This window comes from Myotis davidii, unplaced genomic scaffold (genome assembly GCF_000327345.1).
Source record: "Myotis davidii unplaced genomic scaffold, ASM32734v1 scaffold68, whole genome shotgun sequence".
In the NCBI taxonomy this organism is placed as follows: Eukaryota; Metazoa; Chordata; class Mammalia; order Chiroptera; family Vespertilionidae; genus Myotis; species Myotis davidii.
The window spans coordinates 3,907,806-3,935,442 of record NW_006300376.1 but is presented as its reverse complement, the minus strand read 5'-3'; the positions used below and the strand labels follow the sequence as shown (position 1 = coordinate 3,935,442).

The 27,637-nt window shown below is 35.9% G+C and overlaps 1 protein-coding gene and 1 pseudogene across 1 annotated transcript in view; one reads left to right on the top strand and one right to left on the bottom strand.

Annotated features, from left to right (window-relative positions):
- Window positions 1–27,637, top strand: part of LIN28B (lin-28 homolog B (C. elegans)) — a 74,758-nt gene that overhangs the window by 36,903 nt on the left and 10,218 nt on the right. The window contains exon 3 of the mRNA XM_015572723.1: window positions 5,340–5,524. Coding sequence (XP_015428209.1) covers window positions 5,340–5,524 — 185 coding nt within the window. The remainder of the gene's footprint in view (window positions 1–5,339; window positions 5,525–27,637) is intronic.
- Window positions 24,599–25,157, bottom strand: LOC102767567 (annotated as a pseudogene).

Here is a 27,637-nt window from a genome sequence, read left to right as displayed (position 1 = left end):
TCTTTGCATGCAGGTTAAAAGCATATAGTCCTTAAGAGTGTTGGTCATTACTCATGCATATTGTGTGATATCTCTACTACTGCATATTATTACTGTGTAAAAATTAATGGCCCTTCATTAGTTGTATATTTTTAACTGACTTTTTTAGAAAAACTTAGTCTTTGCCTCATAAAAACAATAAAAAATAAAATGAATTTGCATTGGTTTTTCTGCCTACTAAAATTACCTATTACTCCCAAAATATATTTTTTTCTAGAATACTTGTATCACCCAGCTTTATTGGACTGAAATTCCAATACAATTTAACTTTTAATTATATTTTCAATATACTTACTAATAATAGAAAGAAACACTTAAATTTATTGTTATTACAGTTAGAGAAAGTCATCTACCAAGGTTTTAACTTGTTCAAGAAGTAGTGGGGCTGGGGGGAAGCGAAATTTTGATTTTTAGAGTGCTGTTTTCCAGCTGACTGTGTTAAGTGATCCTTTCTGTGACAAAGCACTTGGCACAGTCTTGCAAAGATGTTTGTGTTACTTTTACATCACTATCCATTTTTTAAAAATATATTTTATTGATTTTTTACAGAGAGGAAGGGAGAGAGATAGAGAGTTAGAAACATCGATGAGAGAGAAACATTGATCAGCTGCCTCTTGCACATCTCCTACTGGGGATGTGCCCACAACTCAGGTACATGCCCTTGACTGGAATCGAACCTGGGACCTTTCATTCCGCAGGCTGATGCTCTATCCACTGAGCCAAACCGGTTTCGGCACTATCCATTTTAACAATAAGTTGTTACATGGGGCAGGTAATAATTTATAGCAGGTGATCAGTATGACTCCTGAAGTGTTTTGCAAAACCAATTCCTCCTTTCATTTTTTTAGTGTTGTTGTAATACTCTCTTGCTAAGACTATGACTGTTACCTTGTCACAGGTATGCCCACATACATTCCTCTCCACACATACACATGTTATTGCCAAAGAAACTATATATTTAAAAACATATTTGATATTACTACTTCTAAAAATAAAAAAGTATCATTAGATCTTTATGTTATACAGAATAAAACTATGATGTCCATCAACAATATCCATCGTCTGGCTCTCTAATTTGCAATTTTCAGCCTCATTTTTGGTTACTCCCTTCACAGTAATACATGCAGTTAAGCTACTTACATTATGTCCCCAAACATGTATTAGCTTATGAACCATTCTGCTTCACAAGCATATGGTTAAGCCATCAGCTTAGTATGGATTACTACTTTCAATCTCCATTAAAATCTCACACTCTCTTCTTGCACTCAAAATTGTACCTCCTGGAAAAGCTTCCATACTGCCTTCTTCCCAGTATAGGCTTCTCCTTGGTATTCCCATTAGCTCTGGGATGTTCTCTTATGATATTCATTTCATAATTTCTTTTCCTCCATCTTCGGTATTCTTTCTTCCAGGAACACTGGTTCAAGTTGGATATTTGTGTTTTTTTATATTTCTTCTGTACTTCGTGTTTTTTCCATCATATATACATATATATGTATGTATGTATGTATGTATATATATATGTATGTATATATATTAAATATATTTTTATTGATTCCAGAGAGAAAGGGAGGAGAGAGAGAGAGAGAGAGAGAGAAACATCAACGATGAGAGGGAATCATTGCTTAGCTGCCTTCTGACTCCCCACATTTTAAAGTATATTTTTATTGATTTCAGAGAGGAAGGGAGAGGGGGAGAGAGAGAGAGAAACATCAACGATGAGAGGGAATCATTGCTTAGCTGCCTTCTGCACTCCCCACACTGGGGGTCAAGCCCACAACCCGGGCATGTTCCGTGACCAGGAATTGAACCATGGCCTCCTGGTTCACAGGTCTATGCTCAAACACTGAGCCATGCCGGCTGGGCTATCATATATTTCATTACGGGGGCGGGGGGGGTGTCCTGTTTATCTATGTCATAAGAGATTTTCTAACCTTTTACTTCCATCCCATTTAATTTCAACAATCATTTTTAACTTTTCAGGAGTATTTTTCAAATTCTCTAGTTGTTTTTGTTCTTGTTTTATTGATGTCATATTGTCTCATATCTGTGGAGATACTAATTGATGGTATATAAATTTTCTTTGGTTCTCTCATTTATCTTGACCTTTCTTCATTATGCTGCATGTTTTGTGATTCTTGGTTGACCCTTCAGATGTATGAATGAGAGGTAAGAATGAGGGATAGGGATGATTTAAGGTTGAATGGGTAGGGAGCTGGCTCTTGCACCAGTGGCCTCCTAATTGTTAGAATGAATAGGGGTTTGTGTGTCGGATCCAATATTTCACCAGTTGCCCTGATATTTCCTTCAGTCTCTTTAGAGAAAGACCTCACATTATTTGCCTTAGATTATGAATGGTCTCACCTACAACTTAAAGAGATGTATTGTAGATTTTTGAGACAGGAAACTAACAGGGTAAGATTAATTCAGAGAATATGCTGATGTGGAAGACACTAGCATAGGGAGACTTGAAATGTTAATGAAAAAACTGTTACACTTATCCAAGAAGGAGATAGTTAGGACCTGAAGTAGGGTATTAGTAACCCAATGAAATGGTTGGGGCAGATGAAAGAAATTATGAAGATAGAATGGTACATGTTTCTTTTTTTTTTTTAATATATTTTATTGATTTTTTACAGAGAGGAAGGGAGAGAGATAGAGAGTTAGAAACATCGATGAGAGAGAAACATCGATCAGCTGCCTCCTGCACATCTCCCACTGGGGATGTGCCTGCAACCCAGGTACATGCCCTTGATCGGAATCGAACCTGGGACCTTTCAGTCCGCAGGCCGACGCTCTATCCATCGAGCCAAACCGGTTTTGGCGGTACATGTTTCAATAAATAGTTTGGGTAAAACTAAGGATTGAAACCAGTGTGACTAGAAAAATGGAGGCACTTTTAAAAAGAATTATCAAGTCAAGGAGAGAAGTTGATTTTTGTGAAGCAATGAGCTAATTCCTTCCCCTATTTCAACAAATCTTTCCCATCTATGTAGTAGCAATTTTTTATATAATAGCAAAGATAGACCATTCTATGTGAATCATCTTTTCCCTGCAATGCCATTGTAGTTTCTTAGGGATGTTCTTATTTTTGAAGTATTATAAATCTAGAATGCCTTATGCAGTAATTTACAAAAGCTTGAATATATGATAGAATTTAAAGAACTATTCTTTCATAATATCGTGAATAATGTACAGAACTTAATGATCCATAAGAGATGGAAGTTTAGATTTGGAAGGCCCAATCTAAATGATCAATTATAAGTTTACTTATAAATGATACCTGTCAAAAATTGTAATAATGGAGAGTGAAATCAAATAAAATTGGTGATAGTGCCCATGGACACTAGAAATGAGAAGTAAATAAATAAGTGATGGAATTTTTACTGTAGAAACAAAACGTATGAACAACCTGTGTCCATTCTCTTCATTGAAGTAGTTCATCTATACTCCACTTCGTCTGATTTAATAATTTGTACTTTCTTGAGTGAGGAGTAAGCAAGGGGATAAAAGCAAAAGAACTCTTTATAATTCATGAGGGAAAACTTAGGGGAAACGAGAAGCTTTGGGATTGTTAAAAAAAAAAGCTTTAAAAATAATAATTGTTTTTATTTTAAAGGGTGTAGGCAGTTGTATTTTGTTTTGTTTTGTTTTGGTTTGGTTTTCTGATTTCTACATTGCATCAGACAGCAGAAAAGGTGCTGCCAGTTGCAGACTTCCCCACGAAGGGTTTCGCAGTGTCAGGTGACCTAAAAACAGTTAAAAACCCTGTTTTCATGTATCATATTACTTTCACAATGAATACACTCCTTTTGCGTTGAACTTTGAAGTATTGTTTCTGTTTGTTCCATATATCCATTTGGTTATTTGTAATTATTGAACTGCCTTTTGAATCATGGACTTGCGAGGGGTAGAGATTTTCTGGTTCAGTGTTTCCCTAAGTGTGCTAGTCATCTGCACTTATAAAGCAAGGGCTCTGGCATCAATTATGTCAGGAAATTGCTAGGTTAAACACAGTTAGATAAGGTTCTTATTTCGGTGTGGGGGAAAGGGGAGGGCATCTTAGAAACTTTAGTACGATTACTAAGGGGAAACAATATATTGTATAGTATTTCACAAACTTATTTGACCACAAACTCCTTTCTTCATGGAGTCTGTTTTGGAACCACTGTTCCTCAGAACACCTATGGGGAAACTCAAATCCCTTAAATTTACAGATACATAGAAAAGAGATAAAATGACTCACTGATGGCTGCACACTTGTTTACCCAAAGAGCTGGGCTTGGACCAACGTCTCCTACCATATTTCGTTTTGCACCCTTTTGCCCCTAAATTTAGGAAAAAATCTTTTAAGACTACATGATATTCCAAATTAGATCTGTAAAATATACACAAGGGGTTTGAAGAAATTAACTAATGATTTTCACACTTTTTTTAGTATATTTTGAATTGGCACATTTACTTTGACAAAAAGAGTAAGATCCAAAGAGCTAGTTCACATTTGTAATCAAGGTTATACTTTTGTAATCAGAATACTTTTCTTCCTTTTTTTTTTTTTAAAAAAAATCAACTGTCTTTCATGCTATAAAAATGTATTTCCCTTTAAGTTATAAAAAGTTCACACCGTACAATTATGTATTATTGAAAAGCTTCCCCACTTTCCCAGAAAAGGACTGGAAAATGACTTTGTTGTTCCAGATTCCATCTCTACTAGTACATACATAAACATGTAACATTTAACTTTTAAAGACTTCTTGACATAGATGGTAAACACTCTTATTTAACCTTAATTTTTTAAATCAACAGTGTTGCTTGTTTATCTTCCTACATTAATACATGCAGATCTTCTTTAAATGGCTCAATGACACTACATTCTATAGCTCTACTGTAATTTATTTAATCAATTTACCAATGATGGACACTAAGGTAGTTATTTTCTTACCAGACAGTGCTGTGGTAAATTTTGATATAGGTCTTTTTTTTTTAACCTTTGTGTGAGTATGTCTGTAGGAGAGTCCTTGAAGTGGAATTGCTGGGTCAAAGAATATTTAAATTTTTGTAAGTATTGCCAAATTGTCTTTAAAAAATGGTATTAGTTTATTCCCTCACTGCCAGCCTTGCAACAGGAAACTTTAAAATGGCATATAACCGTCACTGAACTTAAACAAAACAGACTTTATACTTAGTAATAAGTAACAAAGAATATTTTGCTATGTTAATCTTAGAATTATAGAGATAATTTATAAAGCATTGATAATCATGATCTCTTTCTATTCCCCTCCCTCCTCTGCTCTTTACAGAGCAAATTATTCATGGAAGGATTTAGAAGCCTAAAAGAAGGAGAACCAGTGGAATTCACATTTAAAAAATCTTCCAAAGGCCTTGAATCAATACGGGTAACAGGACCTGGTGGGAGCCCCTGTTTAGGAAGTGAAAGAAGACCCAAAGGGAAGACACTACAAAAAAGAAGACCAAAGGGAGATAGGTAGGTCATCATTTTAATTTGTTAGTTTGTGAGTTTATTGTATTTAGGAAAGACTTGAAAATTTATTTATATTTTTATATTATTGGACTTCATATAGTCTAGTAAAAATAACATGCCATCACTCTGTAGCTGAATGGAATTTTTCAGTAATATGGGCTCTCTTGCAGTATGAGCTACCTGCAGAGTCTACTGAACTGGGCACTCAGCATTGCGCACTGACTAGTCGGTCCCCTGCCACCATTTTCATTAGGCTGTTCTTAGACCACAAATGAGGTTGGCGTTTTCAACAGAAAGAAATGCCTGTCTGTACATCCCAGCACCTCACCTGTTTTTTCAAATGGAAATATACCTAATTATTTTGTCTGTTTTTAATGGATAACTCATATATATAGAAAATTCAAATAATATTTAAAAAAAAAGAAGTTAAGGGGAAAAATCACTTCAAATACAAACTGAAATGGGAATTATATTATTATGCGATTTTTTGAAACCTGCATTTGTTTTTTACTTAACTATATGTCACGGAATATTTCATGTCAATTATTAGCATCTACATAGCTTCCCACAGTGTGAATTAGTATTGGGGCATTTCCAGTTTGGCAATCATAAATAGAGTCGCTACAAACATTTGGGTACCACTGTTCAAGAAACATAAGTTTTTCATTTATCTCCGAGTAGGGTTGATGGATAATATGGTCATAGCTATATATTCAGTTTTATAAGACGCTGCCAGCATTTTCCCAGAGTGACTATGCTGTTCTGAAACACACCGACAATATGTGAGAGTTCCAGCTGCCCTGCCTCTTTGCCAGCATTTGGTATTGACAGTATTTTTCACTTTAACGATTCTAGTAGGCAGATGTCATCATGGATTTAATTTTCGTTTCCCTAATGGCTACTGATATTGAGCTGCTTTTTTGTTTTTGTATCATCCTTTTATTTGCTTTGATTTATACCTTTTGCCTATTACTGGATTGTGTGTTTTCTTATTATTGCATTTTGAGAGCTCTTTATATAATTGTAAATAAAAGTTCTTTCTCAGGCATATGGTTTGAAAATCCTTTTTCTAAATTTGTGGGTTGTCTTTCCAATCTCTTAAACATCTCTCGCAGAGGAAAAGTTTTAAATTTTGATAAAGACATTTATCAGTCTTTTATGTTATGTTTATGTGATGTCTTATTTAAGAAATCTTTGCTTAACCCCAGATCACAGAGATTCTTCACCCATGTTTTCTTCTGGTAGCTTTATAGTTTTACATTTACATCTATAGTCTTTCTAGAATATACTTTTGCATATAAGGTGCTTGGGTTAGGTTGAGGTGTTTTTTTTAATATGAATAATATGAATTGTTCAAGTGCTATCTGTTGAAAAAATACCTTTTCTCTTGAAATGTTTTTAGAAAATTTAATCTACTTTCTGTCATTTCAGGTTAAAATATTAAATCTTAAAGTTTTTATTACAGGCAATTAAAACATTTAACAAATTCAAAATGTGGTTTCATCACTCAAAAGAACTTACTTGTTCAAGTCTAATCTATATTATATATATATCAAATTTGTTATATATATAATTTGTTCAATTCTAATACATATATGATAAAAACACATTTTGTGAAGATTTATGTCTTTGTGGCAAGAAACAAAATAATTTTAAAGATTTTTGCCTTAAATTTGAGTAGACTAGTTACAAAAGTAAGTGGGGTTATTTTTTCATTCTATCTTAAAGTTGTTCTTAATTTAGTGTTCAGTTACTAGTGTCCAGTTACCCAGCAGCAGTGTTATCTTGTTTTATTTTAAATCCTCCACATTTAAAATGTTTTCTTAAAGTTTCAAATGAAATAATTTTAGATTTATGTTTGCTGTTTAGTTTTTCTTATGCTCATTAACAAAGAGTAGAGATTGACTAACCCTTACAAAGCTCTCTTTATAGTAAAATGAAGGTTGGAAAGAAAAAATATTTTTAAACTCTATATTTCTTCCCGCAAACTGGCCTACACCATGATTTTATTCTTTAATAAACCACAATTTACTATGAGAAAAAGAAGTATTTTTTAACAGGAAGAAATTATTGGGGAAAAATGATTATTTATGTGTTTGGCACTGTTGATGTTTAGTATTTACATGAAATAATCATGTCAGCCTATAACATATAATTAAATATTTTATATAATAAAATTTCAGTTTATATTAACAAATACGTTATATTTATAAACAGCATGTATACTAAAATAACTCATTTGGAAATCTTTCTGTGTAGGTTAAATTATTTTAATTCTTAATAATTAAAGAATAGAAACATATAATTTTTAAAATCAGTTGAAGTGCATGCATACATGGGAGATGTATATATTGGGTATATACATATAGCTTCATATTTTTTAATTGTTTAAGGTGTTTTATTTTTACCTCCTTTTTTATTCTAATTTTTTTCTTGGGTAGTGACTCTCTTCTTTGTTCTCTTTAACCTTCCACATCTTTTGACCCAAATAGTCCAAGAAGTGCTATTTATAATGCAAGTTTCTTTTCAACAATCTTGACTTGAATGTTGTTCTACTGCTTTCATTCCATTTCAGGCAATATTTTATTTGCATCACTGCATTAGCACATGAGTAAGCTTTTTCATTTTCTACATGAGTTGGAATTTTAATGTTTTTTTTTTTTTTTTTAGAAAGAAGGGTAATTGTTATATAGTTCAGTAGTAATGTTTTTGGCTTATAAGTATAGGAAATGTTTCATTTGATCATATTAGAAAGTCTTGTTCATTTAGCATTTTTAAGATGCTGTTCCTTTAGACTTAAAATTGATTATGAAATGTAACATTCCTTTTAGTCCACTATTAAAATGATATGAGAATGACATATTATATTTACTGTTTATGGTCAGAAAGACCAAGGTGAACATGAACAGAAACTCATTACATATATACACTGAATGGCCAGATTATTATGACCACCTGACGTTTGTAGGCAAATTAGCTATAATTTTGCGCTGAAGTTGCTAGAGGGCCAGACCATTATAAATAGGGAAGCAGGTTGTTTACCACGACAGTAGAAGTGATTTTTTTCTGAAGATGTGGGTAAATAACGTGATTTAACAGCCTTTGAATGTGGGATATATATATATATATGTGTGTGTGTGTGTGTGTGTGTGTGTGTGTATACACTCTTGCCCTTTATAAAAATAAAAGTGAAGATGTATGATTATTATTTTACAGGACAATAATTTTGTGTTTCAAATTCTTTTAATTTGCAAAAAGGTTTGGAAACCGTAAGATATTGTTCTTTATTGAAGGACTGTATATTTTGATTTGTTTATTTAAAAATATTCTTTGAATGTCCTCATTTACCTTAAGTATGCTTAAAACTTGTGGTAACCCTTCTCTAACACCCCCCCCACCCCTCCCCACACACACACTCACACTCTCACCCACACCTTTACAGTAGGATAACCACTTTTAGACATTATCTCTGTGGTTTTTCTCAGGTTCTTTATGGCTAGGAATTCAGGATATTTAAAATCTACATAGAATGCCTTAAAGTAATAAATCTATACTTAGGTGTATGATACAATGATATTAAGGATATCCGTTTTTACATGAAAAGTTCTTTCAATTATTTTATTTTCATATTTTTTCATGTGAGAATCTGCTCCCAAAAGAAAAAGAAAAATGCTCTTTAAGTCCTAGAGATATTTAAAAATGTAAATCAACAAATTCCAATAAATAGCAGTTTCACCCTGATACTTGTGTGATTTGATTTAGGAATTTGCTGTTTCGTAGGTTCCTATTGTGGAAGAGAAATCTCTCAGGCATGAATTGATAGTCCAGATCCTTTGAGGTCTGTCTATTCTGACCTATGACCCCTATTCTTACAAGGTCAACATCTGAGGGCAGGAGATTAAGGCAGTTTAAAGACCGGAATGGTAAATGGAATGGAAAAATTAGCCAGCACATTTTGGGTGCAAAACATCAAAGTCATCAAATAGTTTGCTTATTTTAAACCTGGTTTATGGGTGTAACAAGCTAATTTTACTGTGTTTGTTGGAATAAAAAAAATTTAGTAATTATAATTCACTTCAAGAACCTATTTATATAATAATATGTTTTGACTGTATAATATGAAGTTAATAAAGTTTATCTTCAAAATATTAGGAAATGCAAAAATAATTTGTCACAGTGTCAATACATTTCAGTCTTGGGACTAGTTTGGGTACTTAATTTAAATTTAAATTAGGAAAACATTTACCTTAGCTTTTGGTATGAAATTTTAATTTCTCAACAATGTTGAATAAAACACATACACCTATATCAGCTGATAATTTCAGGTGACTCGGGATTTAGTTGTAATTCTATGCTGTTGACTTTTAAGGAAAGTATGGCTTCAAAAGTTAGAGGCAGAAAATAGAAGAAAGTAAATTGATCAGGCAGGGACAGTTTGTTCTTTTTTCTCTTTTGTTTTTCTGATACTTTGCTCTTTTAATTTTACTTCTTTCCCTCTTAAACTGTTCCCCATGCCTTTGATTATATGCTTTTCATTGTAATTCCACAATATAGACCAGTAGATATCCCTTTTTAGTTCCTATTTTCCGTCCCTTGTAAGCAATTCCCCAGCACCCTTTATTTTACATTTGTTTGTGTCCTGGACAGCTGTGAATTTGCATCTTCTGCTTCCTACTAACGACTGGCAAGGCCTGGAGCTGAATAACTGAACTGTTGCATCCAACTTTCCATTCATCCATAAGGTGACTAAGGAAAATAGTAAAACCAATAGAATACCCAAGTCTCCTTAATTCTTCTACATTTTTTACTCTGTCTCACATTTACCTTATTATAGAGTTAATTTTAGGGTGGTTTTCTAAGTCCTTTCTTCTTGTGATTATTTGGCCAGAGATCTCCTAATGAGGCAATTATAGTTGTTTCCTTCATTCACATTATCTTAGCAGATGCTCTCCCTGCTGTGACCTCTGTTCAGAACGGCAGACAATGTGCCATTCTCATCACCCTCTCTCTGCAAGACATTGTGTGGGGCCGAGCTTCACTGGGCAATGCCTAGGTCTCCCAAGGTGCCTGATGGGAATAGTCAGAAGCCAAGTGGCAAATAATCACAATTTTAGGTTGATTTTCTGATTGCTGTTTTATTTTAAGCATAATAAATAGTAAAGTAATGCCTGCAGAGACTCAGAAAAAAACTCCAATATTTCATGTGGAAATTGAATGTTTAAAAGAAACTTTACATAGCTTTCTTCCTTTAGACTCTGGTCTTGGTGAAAATGAGATCAAATATTTATTGGATGGTTTCCATACAAAGGATTATGAAAATTGGATAGTATTTAAAATTTTTGAGTTGCTTTCTATATATATATATTAATGAGCATCTGACATTGTTTGGAGTGTCACTTTAAAACTCAAAAAACAAATTCTCTTGTTTATATCTGCTGTAATGTCCAATCTTTTCCTGTGTGAATAGGGGTAATCAAAATGAAAAATAATCAAGAGAAAATTTCCATATTTATACTGCTAAATCTCTCCACTAAAATATGAGGCCTGTACCCCAAGCCCAAGTAATAATCCAAGGAATTACAAAGTTGTTAGCATCCTCTGGCTAACCTTTTTTATTCTTTATTAGTTAAGAAGCACAAGTCAGTTCTGTTCTGATGAATCTGAAGAGCCTGTGTAGTGATTCTTGTAAATTTACACTGGAATTTTAATATTTTGAAATTTGGTTAAAAATAAACAGATTAAGAACTAGGATTTGAATTATTCTGATAAAAAGATTTTTTTTATTAGTGTAAATAGGATTGCCTTATTTACATTATAATTTATAATATATATAATATATAAATTACAATCTGCACTTATCAATACAAAGTAGTAATTTAATAAAAGCATACCTCATTTTTGTAAGATCAGATTCATAATCAACAAGTTTCCCTATAAAATGATATTATTAATATGTATTTTCATATAATGAAGGGCTGTTTTTAAATGTAGATGCTTTGGATATAATCAGACAACAGATTTTAAATTTAGAAAATATTTTGTAAAGGGAAAAAATGGACTTGTGATCTTCTGACTTATGGGTTGAGCATCAACCTAGGATCCAGGAGGTCCTGGTTCGATTCCTGGTCAGGGCACATGCCTGGGTTGTGGGCTCAATCCCCAGTGCGGGGCCTGCAGGAGACAGCTGGTCAAAGATTCTCTCTCCTTCTCTCTCTCCCTTCCTCTCTGAAATCAATAAATACATTTTTTTTTAAAAAAGAAAGGTATTACTTAGCCTTTAGAGGTACCATCAAATTTTTAAATTAATTATCAGTCTTTATTTTGATAAATAACTAGAGTCCTGATGCACAGATTCGTGCACTGGTGGGATCCCTCAATCTGACCTGTGCCCTCTCGCAATCCGGGACCCCTCCTCGGATGTTAGATAGCCAGTTTTGGGCTGATCCCCACAGGCCTGATCCAGACAGGAGGGAGCCCAATCCTGTGCATTGAGCATCTGTTTCCTGGTGGTCAGTGCACGTCATAGCGATCAGTCATTTGGTTGCTTAGGCTTTTATATATATAGACTAGAGGCCCGGTGCACAAAATTTGTGCATGGGGGAGAGGTCCCTCAGCCCAGCCTGCAGCCTCTTCAATCCAGGACCCCTCGGGGGATGTCCGCAGGGGTGGGATTGAGCCTAAACCAGCAGTCAGACATTCCTCTGGCAAACTGGGACAGCTAGCTCCTAACCACTCACCTGCCTGCCTGTCCTAACCACTCTGCCTGCCGGCCTGACCCCCCTAACTGCTCTCCCCTGCTGGCCTGATCGCCCCGAACTGCCTGTGCCTTCAGGCCCCGCCACTGCGGCTCTGTCCAGACGGAGTCTGGTCTAATTAGCATATTACCCTTTTATTAGTATAGATAAACTGGCAGTTGGACATTCCTCTTGCAATCCAGGATGGCTGGCTTCTAACCGCTCACCTGCCTGCCTGTCCTAACCACTCTGCCTGCCTGCCTGATCCCCCTAACTGCTCTCCCCTGCTGGCCTGGTCGCCCACAACTGCCCTCCCCTGCCAGCCTGGTCGCCCCTAACTACTCTTCCCTGCCAGCCTGGTCCCCCTAACTGCTCTCCCCTGCTGGCCTGATCGCCCCGAACTGCCTCTGCCTTGGCCCCGCCACTGTGGCTTTGTCCAGAAGGATGTCTGGTCTAATTAGCATATTACTCTTTTATTAGTATAGATAAGGATTTCAGACCATAGATATTACTTTAAGAAAGGCTTAATTGTTTGGTATGAATTTCTAATTATTCTCATTATTTCTTAGATAACTTAAAATTTTTATTTTCAATTTGCTTCAAGGGTTATTTCACATAATTGGAGATATAGGAGTCACTAGTCTTTCATGTATAAGTAATATGAACCAATTCATAATGGCTTAAGGCAGTTTATTCTCAAGTGTAGTCACTAAACCAGCATCACCTGGGATCTTTTTAGAAAGAAAAATTCTGAGGCTTCATCCAGACTTATCCCAGGGTGTGGATTCCAGCAGTCTGTTGTTTTGTTTTGTTTTGTTGTTTTTAACATACTCTCCAGGTAATATTGATGCACCCTGAAGTCTGAGAACTATTGCACAAGAAGGGGAAAAATGAAATTTATTGACTCATGTAACTTATAACTCCAGGAATTAGAATCGTTTCAGATACATCTGGATTTGAGTACTCAATTCTAGTTCCAGGAAGGCTAGAATTGCCAGCAGTTCTGACAAAAGCTTAGATTGATTTTCTTGATCTAACATAGCATGACACTGATTCCATAGACTTGCGTCATTTGCCCACCCCGTGAGCTGAGCCCTATCCCAACCACAAGGATTAAAATAGGGGAAGGAAGCTTCTCCCAAAAGAAAATCAAGGTGCTATTATGAAAAGAGATACTGGATGAAGTTAGGCAAAACCAACTGATGTCCATGAAGCAGTGCTATTTAAAGTAGCCAGTCTGCAAACTGTTTGTTTCCGTTTTCCAGCAACACAGGGAGCTTGTCCGATCACGTAAATCAACAAGTCACTTCCTTCAATGAAAAAGTCTTGTTGCAGAACAATGTCACCTCTTGTAAATATTCATTTCTTTATGTGTTTAGAGATTTTCTTTTGTTATTTGTTTACCTTACTGATTTCCTTTTCTCCTTCTGGAACTCCTGTTAGTCAACTGATAGCGCTCCTAAATTGGTCTTCAAAGTTTCATACCTTTCTCTCAGCATTTCCGATCTCCTGTCCTGCTTTTTGTTATAAGGTTGTTCTACTTAAACTTACAAAATATTGCGTTCTCAAGTGTGGCTATCTCTTCTTACTTTTTTTTCTTTTTCGATTCAGTTTTAAAATTTGAAACTGTGCTTTTAGTTCCAGAGGGCCTGTCCCCATTTTCTAAAAGTGCATCTTCCTTCCCTAGGTTACATTGTCCCTAAGAGTTACTGTTTTTGTGTGTGTACGTTTTTTTAATTCTCCAATTGTGGTTTTTCTTCCCTTAACAAGAGAATAGAGGTGGCTTCTAGCATTTCTTGAGCAGAGGCAGATATCTGAGCTCTGGAATGTATGGTTTCTGCCCTTTTGAGCTGGCAGTAAACAAACTATCAAACCATGACCCTCCTGCTAGGGGAGATAGGCAGAAGGAGGATGGATGGCTGGGAAAAGAACCTATCTGTATCTTTCCTGCTCACTGAAGATATATTCCATTTACCAAAGGGAAAAGAAAAATAAAACACTTGGGAATAAAGCTTAATAAGAGATACGTGAAACCTAAATGGAGAAAATCTTAGCATAAAATAAACGTTTAGTAAATCTAAACACATGTATAAAGTCCATCCTGGGTGTAGTGTGTTTCTTCTTTTATTTTTATAATATTTTTTTCCTAAATAGGGTCAATTTTGTGTAATTTTGTAATCAGCCACCTTACTGATGACTATTGATTTTAATAAATTTTAAGTGCATTTGTTTTTTAAGTTATAAAATATTTTCACCTAATAATAATTTTGCCCCATCCGTGGTAATGGTTGGCATATCCAATTTCATTGCTCTTTTATTTGGCAAGTTATTCCATTGTGTTTCTCCCTTTGTTACTCATCTGATGATCAGGTATATATTGATCTGTATTTTTTCTGGTTTATTTCTTTTAACTCTGAAATTCATCTAAAATTTAATTTGTGACTTTATATAATAGGAAGCTTTATTCTGAACTTACCCATACTCAGCATCTCTTGTTTGAACTCTTTTCATTGATTTGTGAAACCTCTTTTGTTACATAATGACTTCTCTATATTACTTCTAGTATTTATGTTTCAGGGTTCTCTCATTTTGCATTATTTGTCCTTAAAAATACACAGAAGCCAAAAAAAAGAAAATAATTATACTCATCAGAGTACCAACATAAAAACTTTAGTACACAGTTTTCTGTAACTTTTTTTTTATCTGTGTGTTGTGTGTGTGTGTGTGTGTGTGTGTGTGTGTGTGTTTACATGTGTATGCATTTGCTAAAATGTACAGCTCTTTCGTAACCTACTAATATTTTAGTCAGTAATCTCTTTTCCATAGTTATGTATCTTTATCTTACCTAAAACCCATAACATATTCAAATTTCCCCCAAATAATTCCAAAATGTCCTCCACAGCTGGCTTGCTCAACTCAGTATGCAATAGTGATTGATTCTTCTATTTCTCCCTCCATATTTTTCCATTTGTGTGTGTGTGTGTGTGTGTGTGTGTGTGATATTTAAACTCTGAATTGAGCCATTTCTCATTATTTGACATCTTTCTCTATTCCTAAGGATAGTATATTTTTGCCTCAGAGTATATTTTCTCTATATTATTAATAAAACCAGCTTTCTTTTGGTTAATATCTGTCTGATGTCTTAGGACTGCCATAACCAAATACCACAGGCTGAGTGGCTTAAAAAACAATTTATTCTCTCACAGTTCTGGAAGCTAAAAGTCCAAGATCAAGGTGCCATTAGTTTAGTTTCTCCTGTGGCCTCTCTCCTTGGCTTGCACATGGTGCTTTCTTGCACTGCCCTTACATGGCCTTTTCTCCAAACACACATGTCCCATGTCTCTTCCTCTTATAGGGACACCAGTATTAGATTAGGGCCCCACCCTTATGACTCATTTAACCTTAATTACTTCTTTAAAGGCCTGTCTTGAAATACATTAATGAGTAGGGCTTCAACATATGAATTGGGGTTGGGGCACAGGTCAGTCAATCACACGGGATTACAGTTTCTTTCACCTCTTTTCCATCTTTTCATGTTGTTATATTTTCGATACAACATATAACTGATTTTAGTATTTTTTAAAACTAATCTGACAACCTGTATTTGAACTGGTACAATTTGTCTATATCAGCCGTGGGCAAACTACAGCCCGCGGGCCGGATCCGGCCCATTTGAAATGAATAAAACTATTGAAAAAAAGACCGTACCCCTTTATGTAATGATGTTTACTTTGAATTTATATTAGTTCACACAAACACTCCATCCATGCTTTTGTTCCGGCCCTCCGGTCCAGTTTAAGAACCCATTGTGGCCCTCAAGTCAAAAAGTTTGCCCACCCCTGGTCTATATACTGCCATTATTGATATGTTTTTACTACAAGTCTTTATCTATTCACTCTGGGTTTTTCTGTTTTTTATTTTCTTTATGTTGATGTTTTCCTTTCCCCTTCTTTCCCTGATTGAGATTTTAATGTTTGTTTTTCTTGTTTCACCTTTCCCCTTGAGTAGTTCAGGGGTTATACAATACAATCTATTTCTAGTATTTCATTGGTTTCCTTGAATACTACCATGGTTACACAAGTTAACAAATTCTAAAGTTATTTCACAGCTAAGACTCATATTCAGCAACTGCATGCGGGGATAGTCATACTGTTTATTTTATTGACCATTCTGATTGATTTGTACCCATGGTATAATAATTGATAAATATTTTTAGAATTATTTCTACTCTTGAGTCCTTTCCATCAAATAATGATACATAAAGTACTTGAAGGCCTAGGAACCTTCTTCAAATGTATAGGCTATGCTTCAATTTTTGCTTTTTAACTTTATAAATTATTATTTATTGTTATCAGTCATTGTTACCTACGTACTTAATGAACTATATATTCACTATTCTTCTTTCATCTCTGATCTTCCTTCTGAGATTTTCCCCCCAATATATATTGTTTGGAATTTTCTATAGGGACATTTGTTTATGGTAAACTCGTTTTTATCTGAATTTATCTTTATTTTACTCTTGTTCCTAAAAGCTAGAGTATGCAAGATGTTTTCTTTCAGCATTTCAATGATATTTTTATACTGATTCTTGGTTTCCATTATTGCAGTTATCTGCCATCAGTCTAATTTCTGTTCCTTTGCAGATGATCTTTCTTTTCTATCTAACTACTTGTGACATCATTTTGTCCTAAGTTTCTACAGTTTTAATGTATTATGCGTAGATGTGCATTCATGTTTATTTGTTCTGCTTGGTACATGTTATTATTGTTCAAGTCTTTCATCCATTCTGGAAAAATTTCAGACATTTTTCTCTTCAAATATTGCCTCCCCTTTATTCTCTACATTCTCTTTCTGCTTATTCTCTCCCCCCCCCCAATAAACTTATTTGATGTACTTTAGACATTCTTACTCTATTCTCAATATTTCTTAACCTCTCTTTTATCTGTCTATTCTGTGTTCCTTGTAACTTCAGGTTTATTTTTCAGTTCACCAATTCTACCTTTAGCTCTGTCTAAGTTGCTGTTTAATAATTCCACTGTTTTAAATGTCAATAGTACCATTTTAATATCTAATAGTTCTGTTGCATTTCATATTTTCAAATATGCCTAGTTAATTTTGCTAGTTTTATGTTGATTATTCATTTTGTTAATTTATCTTTTATTTCTTTATGAACTTTGTCTCTAGCTATTTTATAGTCTGTTTTTGGCAATTCCAGTAAAGCCCTTGGAAGTCTAAATCTGTACTTTGTTTCTGCGGACCCTCACTCACGATCTTTAATTATGAGCTCATACATATTTTATTACAATCTATGAAAAAGTCCATGCTAAAGTTGAGAAAACTGTTCTTTAGAAGGAATTGTGTTTGCTTCTTCCTGGAGCTATGACTTTTTATAGAGTTGACTATTATAACTAATTTTGAGGATCCCTGCCTTGGTTTAGAAGTGAATTCAGTTGCTGCTGGCACATGACTCAGTCTATTCACCCCTTGACTTAGACCATTAATATTATTTGTCTGCAGGGCAGTTATGCCTTTACTGTTTGCTTATAGCTCAATGCTTCTTGCTCTAACTTTTCCTCTAGATTTATTTGTGGGGGGCTATTTCCCTTATTTTCTGCAAGCCCAGCAATGTATAAAAATGTGGTTTTTCTAAATGTTCTTTAGAGCATTTGGTTGGTGATACTGCCAGAAGCAGAAGTTCTTAACATTCTCTTCAGTTATTTCTGATCCGGTTGCTTTTTAAGTCATCGATTGAGCTTTTAGTTTCAATTAGTTACTTTTTCTATTTCTAGGCATGTGTATAGTTTCATGTGACTGTGGGGTCTGGAAAGTTTAAAATTTGCAAGGCCAGCAGATTGGAAATCCAGAGAAGGGTTGATGTTGCCTTTAGGCTCAGCTTGAATGATGGCAATCTGGAGGAAGAGCTAAAATTTGTAGTCAATTCTCAAATAGGCTGGAGACCCAGGAAAGAGTTGATGCTGCATTTCAAATCCAAAGGCATTCTAGAGGCAGAACTCTGTCTTTCTCAGGGACCACACACTGGCCAGGTCATTTTATGATTTTTTTTTAACCACTCTTTTTTAAAAAAAAATTTTATCTGTGGGGATTGTTGGACTCCGGCTTGAAAGGTGCAATTTTTTCCAGGGACTTTGTGTGTGTTTGCTTTGTCATGTGCCTGGAGGCACTTGTACAAAATGGGGAACCATCCTATATAATAAAAGGGTAATATGCAAATTGACCCTACAGCAGAACAACTAGGAATGACTGGTCACTATGACACACATTGACCACCAGGGGGCAAACGCTCAATGCAGGAGCTGTCCACTGGTGGTCAGTGTGCTCAGCGGTGGTGGCGGGAGCCTCTCCTGCCTCCTTAATAGCACTAAGGATGTCTGACTGCAGCTGAGGCCTGCTCCCTGCTGGCAAGTGGACATCCCCCAAGGGCTCCTGGGCTGCCAGAGGGATGTCTGACTGCCAGATTAGGCCCTATCCCCCAAGGAGTGGGCCTAAGCCAGCAGGTGGACATCCCCTAAGGGGTCCCAGACTGCGAGAGGGCACAGGCCGGGATGAGGGACCCTCCGAGTGCACAAATTTTTGTGCTCCAGGCCTCTAGTTAATGATAAATTCTCAGCTCATGCCATATCCCCACTTAAGCTGCCACACCATATACAGTCTGGGTTGTGGTCATCAGTCCTAAGGGGAGCTTTGTTTTCTCTTCCTCCCATGTTGAGTGGAGAAAAATATTGATGCCATCCTTTTCTTCAGGACAAGTTTCTTTTTCATTTTTCTTTATATTTTGGGTGCAGTTTGGGGAGAGGGTGTTCTAGTTGTATGGGCAAGATCTCTTTTAGACTCTCAACTTCCAGACAGGTTTTAGGCTTTGTTTCCCAACCCCTCTGCTCCGTCGTTCCCCTTACAAGGTCAAACCTTAAAGTAATAGGTATCGATAGGTACCTGTATGGGAGGGTTTGTTCCGTTTCGCCATTCTTACCACCCTAGTTTTCTGCTTTTACTTTATTTTTCACTTCTAAGCATTCCTTATTTTCTGGCCTAATTAAAGGCACAATTTTGAAAGATTTTTTTAAAATAGTTTCTTAAGTAATTTTAGTTGTTTTCAGTGGTATGGTTTAGAGTGTTTTTATATGCTAATTTGAAGATAATATAATTAATTCATTGATTTTTTTTGTATCGTTGATTTTTAAAGTTTGTGTGTTTTGTGGGTTTTTTTTTAATTTTTGCTAATGTGAATATTTAAAGTATTTGTGTCATTTTTCTTTTTCTTTTTGTGAATTTCCTGTTCAGGCTTCTGTCTGTTTTTCTTTTGGACTTGGCTGATTTTCGAAAGAACATGTAGTATGCAGTTTTGGATAGGGCTTCTCCACTCTGACAAAGTGAATCCACTTGGCAGACCCATTTCCTAAGATATGCATGTTTGACTTGGAGGAAGTTGTTTGATACTTGACACTGCACCTCACTTTAGTTCCTTAATTCTTCTGTATTGTGTGTATGTTCTACCTGAGACTTCTTACTACCTCCTGCTTGCTAAATCTGGCAACCTAGTTTGTAATCATCTTATTTGATTGCTGTTGGCCAATTTCCCCATTACAAAAGTTGTTTTTAAACTAGAGAAATGCCTCTTTTCTTGCCCTCCTGCCTATTTCTGTGACTGCTCTTTCTTAGACTTCTAACTGGTTCCTTGACCTGGAATTTATTAAAAAGAAGTACTTCTGCAAACTTTATCTGCAGTCCTCCTCTCACTCTTCATGTTTTGATAGTTGAATCTGCCCTATGGCTTAACTACCATCTTTCCTTTCCACGGTGTCTCCTCTGTGATTGCAACCTTAGCTTCTCCACAAATTTCAGACTAGCAGTATCTCAAAAAATGCACATGAACCAACCGTTAAGTTTCAGTTCTCATTACTACTTCTTTGAAAACTCCTTATAGTGATACTAAAATTGAATAAAGAAGACTTGTCAAAAGGTAACTTAGATAACGGGAAATTGAGTGGAGTTTGATGGCTTTTGTTTGGAGAAGAGCTTTCTGTCATAGATTTGTGGTCATGAACAATGTATATATCAATTTTGAAACTCAATATTTTCTGTAAGATGAAAGATTTTTTTTAAAGTATATTCTATTGATTTTTTTACAGAGAGGAAGGGAGAGGGATAGAAAGTTAGACACATCGATGAGAGAAACATTGATCAGCTGCCTCCTGCACACCCCCGACTGGGGATGTGCCCACAACCAACGTACATGCCCTTGACTGGAATCGAACCTGGGACCCTTCAATCTGCAGGCCAACACTCTATCCACTGAGCCAAACTGGTCAGGGCAAGATGAAAGATTTTTAAGATATTAAACTATAAAAAGTTTAATAAACTGCTTAATAATCTTGTTTCTGTTTTTTTTCCCTAAGCTAGCTAACTTGCTCCTCTAAACATGACCTTCGTTTTCCACTTCTGTCTTCTTCTTTTTTTTAATTATTATTATTTTTTTAAATATATTTTATTGATTTTCACTGACAGGAAGGGAGGGGGATAGAGAGTCAGAAACATCGATGAGAGAGAAACATCGATCAGCTGCCTCCTGCACACCCCTCACTGGGGATGCACCCGCAACCAAGGTACATGCCCTTGACCGGAATCGAACCCAGGACCCCTCAGTCTGCAGGCTGACACTCCATCCACTGAGCCAAACCGGCCCGGGCTTCTGTCTTCTTTTTTATGTCATAAATTCACCTGGCATGTTTTCTATTTCATTTATATAAACCTGAACTCATATTTCATAGCTTTTAACTAGTTTGTTGTAGCCAGGCCAACTCCTTTACAAAACCATTCCTGTTGCTCGCAATAATTGTGACTATATATCCTCTTAAAGATATAACACTTTCTATCTCTTACACCTTTTATCAAATTCTACATTTTTAACCACCGATATGCCAGGAAGAATAGTTGTTGGGGGCCAGATGTAAGCTGGCAAGGTCCTTGCACCTGAAGGGACTATCAATAGTCACCATCATTTATCATCTGAGTTCAATGGACCCTTTTAAAATATATTTTAAGTTGTTTTTCAGATAATTACAAATATATAAGCAAAGGGATGGTGAAAAACACCTGTGTTGGAAAGTAATAAGACTTTAAATGTAATAAATCCAAAATTTATTCCATATTTTGGACATGTATATCTGGTATAAAGATATACAGATCCAACATAGGCAATATCATTTGAATGTAAGTAATTGTTCATGGATGAGTCTGAAACATACCCATCTTGAAAATATTGATCCAGATTTCAAATACATTTCTAAGAGGTTCCAGCTTTTTATTACCTCCTATTCTTCCTGTTGCGCTTTTGTCCTCAAGATGCAGTACTTTGAAAACTTTCATGGCTCATAATTTTGTTGAGGAGAAAGTAGTCATTTCTTTAGCCTATGATAGCAAAACATTTTCATTTTTAGACATTGATTAAAACTATCAATTCAATGAGTTTTTTCATTTCTATGCTCTTTTTAAAAAAATATATTTTATTGAATTCTTACAGAGAGGAAGAGAGAGGGATAAAGAGTTAGAAACATCAATGCAAGAGAAATTCAATCAGCTGCCTCCTGCACACTCCCTACCAGAGATATGCCCGCAACCAAGGTACATGCCCTTGACCAGAAACGAACCTGGGACCCTTGAGTCCGCAGGCCGAGGCTCTATCCACTGAGCCAAACCGGTTAGGGCCATTTCCATGCTCTTTATCTCCTTTCAGTAGTACTTTTAGCATTTGTCTATTTATTAAACCTCATCAGGTGAAAGAGTACTGTTACATGTCCTTATAGCAAAAATTTCTTCTTAAAACATATTCTATGATGACATCCTCCCTAACTGGATAACAGATTTCCTTTTGGTCTTAAAAATAGATTGTTCACTCTTTAACTCTTACATTTGATCAACTATATCTTGGATATTATTTTATGTAAACACATAATCTGAAATACAGTTTATATAATTAATTTCACCATCATTGTTAAGAGTTTGTCTTTGTATTTGTATGCTTATTCTTCTAACAATTGTGAAATATCTTCTGTCAGTTTTCTTCTGTTTGCCATTATGGGCAGAAAATGAAAAATGCTGAATTCTCAACTGTGTTCAGTAAAAGACTAAAAAGAAAAAAGACTACAAAAAAGTACTATCTTCTGGTACATTTAATTTAATTTATTTTTTTTAACCCTCACCCAAGGATATTTTTCCATTGATTTTTAGAGAAAGGGAAAGACACAGAGAAGTATCGATGTGAGAGAAACACATCGATTGGTTGCCTCCTGCACGAGCCCTGACCAGGGCCTGGGCCAGGGAGGAGCCTTCAATCAAGGTACATTCCCTTGACTGGAATCAACCCTGGGACCCTTGGGTCACTGCCGATGCTCTACCCACTGAGCCAAACTAGCTAGGGCTCTTGGTATCTTTTATACCTTCTAGGAAAATCAGACAATACTCAGCGATGCAATGTGGAAACTGAAAGATGATGAAATAGTATTATCCAAACAAGTTTACTCCTTTCACCACACCTGCCAGGATATTATTCAAGTTTTTTTGTGTGTGTTAGAAAAAAACCAATAGAAAAATTATTTAAAACAAATTGAATTTGTTTCTTTTGTCTTATGAAGGTAATGAATTCTTCATGTAAATTTCTACCAGTTAAATTCAAGGAGGACCAAAGGAGATGAAAACTCTATGGTTCAAATACTCAAGGAATTGTCTTCAACACAAGCCAATTTTGGCTTACAGACTATGCACACATAGGTTGGTTAATGTGTAGGCTCTAGTCCTAATAGGTAACATTAAGATAACTTGGGCATGTGAAAATCATCCTGTCTCTGTCCAGGGACCCATCTGCTCGTCTCATACCTACACCTTCAGTTTTTCCCTCTGACCTTGGCTTGAGAGCTGTCCAGTTTTTTATCAGTGGTCATGTGTTCCCAGGGTCACAGCCTTAACATGTTCAGATAGGGAAACAAGCTTTCCTTACGGGAGCAGTGGCCAGAGAAAAGATCTGTAGGAACTCCCTAGCAGCCTGACTATCAGGCTTTCATCATATAAAAGGCTGGATGACATGAAGGGCCCTGTAACCCCTAAGGAGGAGGGGAAAGTAACCATGAGGCCAAGAATACCCTATATAACTTTACCTTCAGCTTTAATTTTCAAAATCAGACCTACATGGAGAAGACATAATATCACAGTTTACAGAGGTTATCTGAACCTCGTGGCAATTTTTCTGGTTCAGTTTTCACCTACCTACCACATGCGAACAATTTAAGAAATGCTGATTCTTGGTAAAGGGCAATGCATATAGTGAGTCACAGGACGACCAATTGGTCTAGAAGGGGAAGTGGACAGAGGTCATTTACTTCTCGTCTGCACCTCATCATTTTCTTCAGCAGTAGCTGGTGCTGGAACAGATCAAATTTATCAATCATTAGAAGCCTCTCCTTGGTGATTTCAGCACAATAAGTTAAAACGACTTCCGATTTCTGAGTAGCTATAGAAATGGTTTGGCACAATCTCCTTTTGCCTCTTGCACATGAGTTAATACTGAAGGTACATTTCAGATAGCAACGTGCTCCAGGACAACAGGCCTCTATACAAATTTGTATGCTACTCACGTAAACTTTGTGTATATGGAAAGTGTACACATAGTTCTTACTAATTCAGTGATATAGCAACAATTCAGCAGCAATATTAATTTAGTAATACAGCAATAGGGAGGTACTTTGATACTCTATCCCCGTGGTCGGCAAACCGCGGCTCACGAGCCACATGCGGCTCTTTGGTCCCTTGCGTGTGGCTCTACCACAAAATACCACGTGTGGGCGCGCCCGTACCGTGCGATTGAAACTTCGTGGCCCATGCGCAGAAGTCAGTATTTTGTGGAAGAGCCGGTATTTTGTGGAAGAGCCACACTCAAGGGGCCAAAAAGTCGCATGTGGCTCACGAGCTGCGGTTTGCCGACCACTGCTCTATCATCATACAAACTTATCCTACCAACATTATTACTTGCATTAAAGGTAACAGTCATGGTGGCTTCAAAGCTTTGAGTAAGCAATTTGGCTCAATAATAATGATAATAATAATAATAATGATAAAACTTGGGTAAAAACGATGTTTAAAACATCTTTTAATCTAGCCCTCTTTTGCCTCCAGCTTGCAAACAACCAGTTTGCACACCTGGAATGTTATCTAACCTTCTTCTATACAGTTCCTCAGTCACACCACCGAAATTGATTTTTTTTTAGATGAAAAGACATTTTATTATTATTTTACTATATAACATAGTGAATATATATGATTGTATTTCCTCAAATGGCAAATGAGAACAGGACAGCATTTTACTGAAAACCTCAATATCATCTGTCTTTTGGAGGATTCAGTTTCCTATGAAGTGTATGATACTGTCCATAAGGATAACAACGGTGCTTAGTAGTAAAGAACATTTTGCTAAGTTGTTCTTTCATGGGTCTTTGCTCCAAGTGTTCATCTTTTTCTTCTAATCTGGTTTTCAGTATTTGATCCTGTTTTTCTTCATAATTATGCACAGGATCTGGCCAAGGGATAGGCTTGGTGTGTTCATACGGAATATCCATAGAAGGATGGTAGCAAACTGTCGTCCTGCCCTCAGATGTCAAAGCAAGTTCTACTTTGCAATTCTAGTCATCTGGAAGAGAAGAATATATGGATTTATGACAAACACAGTATAAAGGTCCATTTTGGATTAGAAAGAAATGTTTCAAAATAGTTCTGTTTGATATCGCCCATTTCACTGCTGATATGGCCATGGTGAATCAAGATGCTTAGGTGGTATGGAAAAAGATTTGAAGAGACAATGCTTTTAAAATTTGCTTCTAGGCATACCTATTTTCATCCCTTGACATCTGCTCACTGGAGCCCATCATCTTGCCCGAAATTGATTCTTGACCTGTATACCTCTTTCTTTTCTTTGAAATTTCTCATGCTGTGTCTTCCTTCTCTGTGATAAAATATGAGCTAATCACTTTTTTGTTTTGTAGTCCTTATATTTATACCTAAGGGTTTTTTTTTTAATACTTAAGGTAGTTTTATTATGTATTTTAAATTCTTTCATATACTCTTTTGATGTTTGCATTGACTTCTCTAGACAAATTATTGCTTCACCTAGCAAGTAAGTCATGATGAAATTCCTCTTTTAAACTTCCTTGTGCTTCTGGCCAAATGTTTACTAGTAGTAAAAAAAAATTTTCAATGTGCATGTAAAGAAAAAGATATCGTTTTAGAATGACTTGTGAAGTAATGCCAACTGTAAAAATAAGGCTATTTTACAGAGCCAAAGCCTAACAGAAATCATGTGATGACCAAGAAAGAAACATTTATAAAAGTTGACAGAAAGGCAGTCATGGAATTGTATTTCTTCAGGTCGAACCAGTGCTTATTTACAGCAGATGTCGCACCTCTGTCACTGGTGGGTGTGAAATGTTCTAGTGAAAAGCAAGCAGCTCTGGGGGTTTTAAGTTTTCAGCGTGGCTGCTGTCATGGATAAATGAGCCAACGTTTTCAGATCGCATATGTGATCTGATTCTTTCGTCTATACGAACACCTAATTGTGACCATTTCAAGATAAATATGAAATGTCTTTTCCTTTCCTTCATATTTGATACCAGCACCAGCCTTCTAAAAATATGCTATATCTTGAAGGTCAGTAGGACCAAATATGGTAGGTAAACTGGCCTGGGTTTCAGCCAGGATTAATTTAAATCTGAAGTTTGGATAGTTACAACACTACCACTTCAAAACTGCACGTGGCTTTTATGTAGAGAGTGTGTGTGTGTGTGTGTGTGTCCCGACATGAACAGTCCTCCTTAGTCCTGTTGGGATCATGAAAGCCGTGCTGACAGAGTGCCCCCTGCCTTGAGACTGGCTTCTATATCATAACAGACTTTTTACTCCCAAGAAATTGGAAAGCATTAAGCTATCTGTGTTAGGATATTTTTCTCCTTGTTTTTTCAACTTTTCCATTACGCAGAACAGATTACCCGTCTGGGATGTTTTTTTATCATTTGGACAAGAGATAACATTTCTGTTTCAAATACAGCTTTAACTTGTGATCCAAAATTCATTATTAAGCTCTTTCTTAAGTTATGGTACAAAATAGCAACCTCTCAACAAATGGTTTTTGTTTCATGGTATTGTCACAAAGTCCTCCAACTACTTTTAAATATGATGGAATGAAATACAAAAATGTCTGGCTTATTAATTATACCTGATTGAAATGTCCTTACATGAAAAAGACTCCCTTTTGCCCCATTTCTCCAAGGATTTCTCTCCCGTCCCATGTCCTCTTATATCTCTTAAAACTGCTACGTGTTCCATCCTTACCTCTCTTGATACTCTGCACTGCCATTCATCACATATCTGTCCCCACACATTGTCCATCTTATCTTGTTTCTATGAGATGATGAAAGGTTTGTGATTAGCGCTATTACTATACTTTAGCTGGTTTTCAAGATACTTTGGTGCATTTTTAGCTGGCATTGCTATATAGATGACATTGGCATTAATCAGGAAGTGTCCAAAAACTAAAAACACAAGATAATCCAAAAAGCAGTAAAGAGAAGACATCAAACAAGATAAAATATGTAACTGTATATATCTTACCAATTAACTAACAAGTCACATTGATTTCATTAGGATCTAGTGCAGCCGTGGGCAAACTACAGCCCGCGGGCCGGATCCGGCCCATTTGAAATGAATAAAACTAAAAAAAAAGACCATACCCTTTTATGTAATGATGTTTACTTTGAATTTATATTAGTTCACACAAACACTCCATCCATGCTTTTGTCCCGGCCCTGCGGTCCAGTTTAAGAACCCATTGTGGCCCTTGAGTCAAAAAGTTTGCCCACCCCTGATCTAGTGCATATTACATGCTTGTATTTTTCTGTTTTTCATTTGAACTTATGAAAATGATTGCATGGGTATAATAAGTACTTGAATCCACTAACGGACAAGATATTTAGATAATTTCTCATCATAGAACAGATAATAAATGAGGTTAGAACAGTGGTAAGTTAAGAAAAAGCACCCTTTGAACTCAGTACAGAGCCCAAGTCAGTTTAGTAAATGATCTGAAAACTGAGGTTTGGAGGAGACATAGAGTATTCATTTCCACTGCCAGCGGTTCTAGAGTTTGAAAGCACATTCGTTCCCATGCCAAAACAGACTGGCCCTTGCTTACTAGTAGTATGAGTAGAACTAGGCAATACAGAACCATCCAAACATCTACCAGTTTATCTTGCACCAAAAGGAACCGAGTGGCAATTGTAGTGGTCAGATTTTGCTTTTTAAAGATAATATTGCAAACCTGGGGTTG